Here is an 8877-nt window from a genome sequence, read left to right on the forward strand (position 1 = left end):
TTGCTTCTCTTGATTTCTCAATGAAAATACTTAGTGGGCTTATTGTCACATATTTAGCAGCTCTTTTGCATAAGTTAAATGTGCGTTGTTGTTTTTTACATTTGGAGGGTTACTTCTGGTATGTTTGAAGGATTTAAGACTAGCAACAGTTGCTCTGTCTTGGCACATATGAACATTTCCAAATAAGGAATATTTATTAGCACTGACTATTGGAAAAATGAGAATAGTACACCCAGATTTTGAGCATTAAATATCAACGCTAAAAATGCTGGATTCTTAAAGCTCTGGTACAACTACAGAAATGTTTCCTTTATTTTGGCTGTTTGGATCTCTTCTCAGGACCAGACGTCACACACTATGATTATTTTGTCAATATACATTTTGATGAGCCTAGCAAAAAAGCACATAATGTAGCTCCACCCAACCAGAGAAAATATCTGACCAGTCAAAATGACTGAAAACAAAGGTTTTGTTCTGGTACTGGATCTGGAAATCAGTGAGGCATGGTTTAATTGTATTAACCATGTCTGCTCAGATATACAAAACAATGCGTTTTACAGAATTTCTCATTCAAAACAGAAAGGTACTGAATAATAGCAGGATGGAAACGTCCACATAACACCATTTAGACCATGAAACCTTAAAAGTAATAACAATTTAGAGAACTACTTTAAGTTAAGGGCTTCCCGTTTACCACTAAAGTAGTAGTGGTCAATTGTAAAATACATATGTAACCAAACAAATTGCATCATGGGCAGAATATTATTAATCAGTATGAATAAAGATAATCGTACCATTCATGTTAACATGTTTTTGCGAAACCAGACCCTTGGTGAAAGGGGGCCTCTCAAGTGCTAACTGTGATATTTTTTTACTGTCGCAGGAGCTAACTACTGATGGTGCCTTTTTCATTCAAAGAGCAGAGCCACTCTGCATGTAACTATCATTGGTATTTTGAGGGGAAAAAAACTTGGGCCAGCAGTATTTATGCAGCCGTAGTTTCACACTGTTGCCACTGTTCAAAGTGCTTTGTTCATAATTTTTTTAGATTAAGTTGATATCAGATTATAAAATGTATAGTGTGTCGGCACTGACATTTTTCCAGACATGAAAATTCAGCATTTGAAAAATGCAAGGTTTTCCAGGACTCCAATTAAACTGCATCTAATGTTGCCATTTGTATACAGGTATATTTGGAAGAATGGCCTGGATTTTCTTTTCTTTTCTACTTCCAGACCAGCAAACTATTTCCACAAATGTAAAAATGGTGCGTTTAGTTGGTTTGTTGGTACTGGAAAAATAATGGAAATGTGAAATCAAAACATGTTGCCTATCATGAATCACTGCAATTTATCTACCTAGGAGAACAACTTTCTTTATTTATTGCTTTGTATGCATTTGTCCTTTTATAGGATTCATCTTTGCTTAGTTCTTTTCACAGCAAAATTCAGAGTATGTTGAAAGGGAAATGGAATATATTTTTGCAATTTTTGATGGTGGATGCCTTATCACAATGTCATCCTCTTGAGAAAAGATTTCAGAAAGAAAGTGTATTGTTGTCTCAGTATAAATAAAAAATAAAGCTTTTAATTCAACAAGGTGTCATGCCTCCCCAAGAGGACAGTGTTACTCTATTTCTAAACTGAACCGCAACTGTTTTTTATTGATCACCACACAGACAGTTGATTATTAACATCATAAAAATACAAAACATGTAGTGTTGAAAAAGCACAATTTAAAATATATTTTATTTATGTTAGTGTTTTATTATTAACCTTTCAATCAACCGTGACAGTGAAATCATTAAGTCTTCTGAACTGAATGACACTACTATATGTGATAATAAATGTAAAATGCAGCCGCAGCTTTGAGGACTGAAGTTCATCATTTTCTTGAGCAAGTTGGAGGTTTCTAATTTATCCTTGCCCACTTGTTTGGTCTGTCACAAAGATAAAAAAAAAAAACATACATAAACATACAATTCCTAGACAATAGATTAAGAATGAATTGTAGTCACATTATCGAGGGGGTCTTTTCTCATTAAAATAGTTACAACAGAAGCATAATTGTTTCTGTACTCATCGTTTCTTTACACTTTCTTTAAATGAAAATACAGTATAATCTGCTGAGTCAAAGTCCAGGCTTGAATAGCAGAATGAATAACAGATGAGATAATAGGCCTTTTTCATAGAAGATATTTTGACTTGTCATAGTAGGAAAAGCACAATTGAAATTGATAACCTTAATGATGGCTCAATTCCATCAAGTGTCCCAGTAAGCTATTTCAGTGAGTCAGCATGCACAATACCAGGAACCTCTCCTAAGAGGAATGCAGCCATCAGTAATGGTTTCGAATACACCTGTGCTTTTCCTACTGTGACATGAAACATGTCTGCTGTGAAAAAAAAAAAAGTCTATTGTCCTAGTGTCCCCGGGACTCTTGAAGAGAATCATTGTTAGTGTTATTAGTAACACCTGTGCTTTTCCTACTTTGACAAGTCAAAATGTCTGCTGTGAAAGAGGCCTGTCCCCTGAAATCTCTCAGCTGCTTTTTTACCTCTTGAAGCACTTTTGGCTGAGAAGCAGCTTATTCATCAATTGAATCATAGAGATCAAATTTTTAGCAGCATCATATCACAAAACAGAGAGCAGAGAAAGTGAACTTATAGTGGCAACCCTACTCAGATTAAGTTAAGTTAACTTACTTTTTTTCCTCAGATAGGTACAAAAGCGAGTGCAAATGCAAAAGCTTGCATCAATAAGGAGCACTTAGTAGTTACAAAACTGCTGTTATATGTGGTGTTGGAGAAGACAGGAATGCACCGGTTATTTAATTATGAAAAATAAACAGGCTACTATGTAAACTTAATTTGCTTACTTTTAAACCAGTGTTTCAAGTTTTAACTCTAATTCAATGTTAAGTTGGTTTCTCAAAAGTATGATGTAATCCGTTCAATCAGTTAATCAAAACTATGTTACAAAACAATCAAATTCAGTCATTCCTCCAGTTATTACTGGCCTGAGTTTGGTGTTAAACATAAATGCTATTCTAACAACTGTTACAAAATGTGCCTGTGATAGGTTGTTTAAACTGAGCACCACGTTGACCTCGGTCCACCATTCCAGCTCCAGGTAGATGACACTAAATCCTTTTAAAAACCTGTCATGATAATCTCTTATCTGCAGTTAGTCAGTAAGGTTGATCTCCACCCTTGTTATCATGGCTTGAGTCTTAACTTGGGCTGTGCAAGGGTTACAATCCCAATCACTGAGGATATCAAACCACAAAATCCCACTACTCCTGCATTTGACTTGTATAGACCCAACCTGTCTAGGGGAATGAAGAGATCACAGATATTTTTCAGCGTGTCCAAGGCAACAGCAGGGTGCGACTTTAGGCTCTCTAACAGCAAAAAGAGAAACGCATCCAGGTGAGGAATGACAGCTTCAGCTACTTCAGGACTCTCATTGAGCTGCAGCTCCATTTTCTGTCTAAAGTGTTTATCTCTTGCTCTCTGTGTCATTAACTGGAGGACAACATAAACATCTCTGGTCAGACTCATAACTAGCGAGAGGAAGTAGCAGCGAGAGGAATTTAGGCTCCAGCGTTCCTTGTCGATATCGCGGATAAGACCGACACTTCTGGCCCAAAGTACATTGTCACAGATAAAGTAGAGAGCGCGGTTCATGTTGGCAGCAGTAAGGCACAGGCACAGCACTCGGTCAGAGAGTTGCATGGTTCGCTTAGCAGCCTCAATGGAATTTACTGTGTTTCCCAGCCTGAACACTGACAAAGAGGAAGAAAAAAAGGATATTAGAGCAGTTATCAATTTAATGTGAAATGCCAGGTCAACATTTCATAGTAGCAGTCCACTATGGAGAGTGGTTAAGCTACATTTAAACCAAACTACATTGCCTTTCATCTCATTACATTTGTCCCTCTGAAGGAAAGAGATCATGGTCTCCACTTACTCAGCGTGTCTACATACTGTAATGGCACCTTTTCTAGTACAGGCTCTTCGATGCAATTGTTGCTTTCTGAGCTCTCCAGAAAGCATGTTATTGGTATCATTCACAAGCCACTATTCACAAGCTCTGTTTTTAAATGGTCAAACCTGCATGTCTCCATTTATGGAAAAATTCACACATAATCCTGAAAACTCAATAATCAGTGAAAAATGTAAATAATTGACTGCTTATAAAAACAGTCACAAAGACACTACCAGGACCTCAGTATAAAGAAAAAGTTGTATCAAAATGGTGTATACCTCCCCGACACAAATATCTGCCTTGGTCCTGTAATAACAAAAACGTCAAAATTCAACAAGTTTCAGTCAGGGTTGTAATGTAAACCTATCTATGACGTGTCAAGGCCAGTTTTAGGGTAATCACATTGTTACCACCACAGTTGGTGTAGGTCCATGTGTCAGCATAGAGTGTAGTCAGTGTGTATGTATGTATATGTATATATATATAAAGCTAGGGCTGGGCGATATGGACCAAAAGTCATATCCCGATATATTTTGGCTGAATATCGATTTACAATATATATCCCGATATTTTTTCCACAAAGTGAGAGTAAATTTTCAGTCAAAGTCAAAGCCAAATATGACATGTCACAAGTAGTTTCATAGAAACCGGCTATTTCAGTGAACAGTTGCAAAATCAAATGAATAAATAATAAACAGGTTTCTTCACCTGGTTCAATGCTCAGCTGTTCAAATAACAATAAAATGTAAACATAAATAATGTATAACAGGAGTACCTTTTTTGAAATCAAAGCTCCATAAGGTTTGTTTTAGTTTTTTCCAACGTTTTAAATTGTTAAGTTTTTCTTCTACACATTTTCAGCGCTTATTTCTACATCCCATATTTTCTAATATAGGGCTGGGCGATATAGAGAAAATCAGATATCATGATATTCTTGACCAAATACCTTGATATCGATATTGCGGCGATATATTCTAGAGTTGACAGTTGGTGCTCTCGCAAAATATCTTCACTTATATTTTAGATAAATAATCATTAATAATAAAACAGCTACAACAGTCTGGTAAGTTCAGAAAAGTACATCACTTCACTGTAATGCAGCCTTTAAAACCAGGAAAAGACACTTATGTCATATCACAATATTACAATATCCAAAATATAAGACGATATCTAGTCTCATATCACGATATCGATATAATATCGATATATCGCCCAGCCCTATATAAAGCTATAGACTTCAACACAGGCACAAAACACCAATAGTCTGCTCTAAGCAAATGGGCTGAGGGCATATACATACCAAAGAGACTGCAAAATTGCCAAACAGTACTCTTGTAAAATGTTCAGTGCAATTTCTACTGCACTTTTACAGAGCACAAACAAATATGTCCCTGACACACTTTGACAGTATGTAGGCAGCAGCAAACTTTCGTTAAAATTGTATCACCAATAAAAGAGAAGCAAACAAAATATTGTTGATGCCAATTTGATGGTGGCATAATGTATGCAGGTTGTCCCGCAGTGTTTTATAGCAGAGGTGGGCAACCTCCCTTGAAATACGGACCGTTAAAACTATTTAACGATATAATATATGGAAAAGGAGCAGATGTGCTATTTAACAGAGAAAATGTCATAAATGTAATAACTGTTTAGGATGTCATCTACTAATTCAACTGAACATGAGACAGGATGTGTAGAACCTGGGTTGTTTACCGCCTCTGCTAAACAATGTAATGTTTAGTTTAAAGTTGAAAATATTGAAACTATAGTATTCTATCCATCTATTATATTAAGAAACTACATTTCCTGGAACAAAGGTGTTGGTTCCAAACAATTTTTCTCTATAAAACTGATGGTGAATATGAAGGAAGATAACTAAACGGACTCTGTTGAGACTTGAGTATCATGGTTTAGAGAGCAATATTTAAAATTGTAGGAGCAGACGAAAAAACAAGGAAAACTAGTGGAGCAAGTTGCAGGTTATAAAAATAGAGCTAGTGGTGAAATTATTTGTCACTCTACAAAAAAACATTACTAAACAACATTGTTCATGATCGATTACAGTAGGAACTTGCAATTTTACTCTGTTTTATATCAGTGTAAATTATTTCTTGACTGTTGATTAAAGAAAACAAACTTGGATTTTAAGGGGCATTTTTCACAGACTAAATTCATCAAAATAATGAATAAATATAAAATAATAATAAATCAAGGGATTAATCCAATAGCAGCAATAAACCGTCAATACATAATGTTTACACAGCTGCAATTTTGAGCACAGTGACTCAGTGTTAACACCAGGCACTGATATGATAAGCACAGTCTACATAAGTTCACTTCATTTTTGAATTGTAATAATAATAATAATAATAATAATAATAATAATAATAAGAAGAAGAAGAAGAAGAAGAAGAAGAAGAAGAAGAAGAAGTATTTGATATAGCACCTTTTAAAGACAAAGTCACAAAATGCTTCACATGATAAAAAATAAAAATGTAATTGTACTTGAGGACATACCCCTAACCTTTGTAGTGCATTATCAATTGAGGTCAATCTTAATTATTGTATTTTATATTCAGTTACCCTACTCCTCATTTTGTAATGGACCTTAAAACCTCGGAGGTTCCCCAGGGATCACCAAAAGCAACTTTAACTCCTGCAACGTTCTACTGAGTGACCTCTCGCTCACTTGTGTTAGCCTACAAGTAGACTATACTCACATTTTCGTCCAGCGCTCATGTTGGTCTCCAGACTTTTAAGTTTCGCCACAAGGTTCTTTCTTTCGGAGTTGTTTCGAAGTAAATATATCGACAATGCACATGCATATTGGGTTGCCCTGAAAAAAAAGAAGACGGAGAGAAAGATGACGTTCAATTAAGAGGTCTTTGCACGCGCTGCCTTATAGTCACACGCATATCTAGTAACTTAACTTTTCTATCAATGAAATACAACGTGGACAGTTTACGACCAGATCACCAAAAGTCTTAACAACTCACCTGAATATACGGTCCCTTCCTTGACTTTGGCTTGTGAATTTTACAACCGCGTCCATGTTTAAATCGATCAAGAACAGCTTGTTCTAGTTAGTAAGAGAGAGTTACACCCTCGTTCATAGACCGACCCGGAACGTCACCGTTGGTAGAATGTCAGTTACTTGTATTCAGGTTAAACCACGCTAGTAATGGTGGTTCATCTAACGTTGCCGAATAAAACTCAAGCAGATAATGTGAATTTGGAAACTTATTCCACATTCACACTAAGCTAATTTACCGGTCGGTTTGGCAGACAGCTGAGCCACACTTGTTTCACTACGGACAGCTTTGCAAACGGACCAAAAGCCGAACGCGTTTTGTTGACGTACCTGTGCGTTCTATTCCAATGGTTATGGTTCTATCAAAGATCCTCTATCCACCTGTACCCAATACACCCATGCATGTGTACCTCATGGATGTATGTACCCGGTACATTTTATTTAAAGGTCACAGACAGGTTGAAGACAATACGATTTTTTAATAGATCAAATATATTTTAAGAGATTACGAGATGAAAGCAAAACAATGTTTTTAAGTTATAAGCCCCCACTAATTATTACAGTGAGTCTGGTTACAACACATAAGTTGAATAAAAGCAAGAGCATGGGGCAGTTGCTGATCCGGGGTATTGAATGGTGTGATTGTGCTGTTTGTGCCCGGCCATGATGTTTGTAGTGATGGGTGAACGAAGCCTTGTGAAGCCTCTGAAGCTTCTTCCTGATTGTATTGCAAAATGATCCGAAGCATCAAAGCATCGAAGACAACACAGTGACATCTGGTGGTCAGCAGAAATGACAGCGGCTATCAACTCAACACAGCCAAACGAAGCTTATAATATGAACATAGGAGAGACAGAATGGACACATGCACATGACATGACGGAATTAAAAATATAAAGCCTATGTTTGAATATAACATAATAATATAAACTACTGTGATCAGGATTTGAATGTAAGTATGTTTAATTGGTCTAAATATGAATTCAATAAACTGCAGCAACAATGCCACCTTCTACTGCTACGTAACATTACGTACAGATGTATGTAAGTAGGCTAATTTCCATTAATAGGCTAATCAAATAAATTGCAAGCCACACTCATAAACCCTGCGATGTTCCAGTGAATTCTAACGGGCCCTTGGTAAGAACGTATCGACATGAATTCAGCAAACCCTTCTGGAGTTTCAGTGATGTTTGAAGCTTCGGACGTCATCAGTCACATGCTTATTTGACTGATGACGTCCGAAGCTTCAAACATCACTGAAACTCCAGAAGGGTTTGCAGCGAATTCATGTCGATACGTTCTTACCAAAACACACTGCCCGTTAGAATTCACTGAAGAAACATCGCAGGGTTTATGAGTGTGGGGCTTGCAATTTATTTGATTAGCCTATTAATGGAAATTAGCCTACTTACATACATCTGTACGTAATGTTACGTAGCAGTAGAAGGTGGCATTGTTGCTGCAGTTTATTGAATTCATATTTAGACCAATTAAACATACTTACATTCAAATCCTGATCACAGTAGTTTATATTATTATGTTATATTCAAACATAGGCTTTATATTTTTAATTCCGTCATGTCATGTGCATGTGTCCATTCTGTCTCTCCTATGTTCATATTATAAGCTTCGTTTGGCTGTGTTGAGTTGATAGCCGCTGTCATTTCTGCTGACCACCAGATGTCACTGTGTTGTCTTCGATGCTTTGATGCTTCGGATCATTTTGCAATACAATCAGGAAGAAGCTTCAGAGGCTTCACAAGGCTTCGTTCACCCATCACTACCTACAGGGACAGAGGTAGGCCTGTGATCTTTTTCCTTTTATATCTGGCGAAATGCACAAGTAGGCTAAC

The 8877-nt window shown here is 36.6% G+C and overlaps 1 protein-coding gene across 2 annotated transcripts in view; it reads right to left on the reverse strand.

Moving 5' to 3' along the window:
- The window catches only part of LOC114559735 (peroxisomal membrane protein 11A), a 68762-nt gene extending 61387 nt beyond the window's left edge, over positions 1 to 7375 (reverse strand). Inside the window, exons 1-3 of one of the 2 annotated variants that reach the window (XM_028584555.1) lie at positions 6987 to 7375; positions 6711 to 6826; positions 2346 to 3787 (exon numbers count right to left, since the gene is read on the reverse strand). In XM_028584555.1, coding sequence (XP_028440356.1) covers positions 3219 to 3787; positions 6711 to 6826; positions 6987 to 7042 — 741 coding nt within the window. In that variant the 5' untranslated portion in view covers positions 7043 to 7375 and the 3' untranslated portion in view covers positions 2346 to 3218. Of the gene's footprint in view, positions 1 to 2345; positions 3788 to 6710; positions 6827 to 6986 lie in introns of those variants that run through there. The other variant, XM_028584554.1, reaches the window with a different exon arrangement.
- Between the last annotated feature and the right edge of the window lie 1502 nt (positions 7376 to 8877).

Source organism: Perca flavescens, chromosome 8 (genome assembly GCF_004354835.1).
Source record: "Perca flavescens isolate YP-PL-M2 chromosome 8, PFLA_1.0, whole genome shotgun sequence".
NCBI lineage: Eukaryota > Metazoa > Chordata > Actinopteri > Perciformes > Percidae > Perca > Perca flavescens.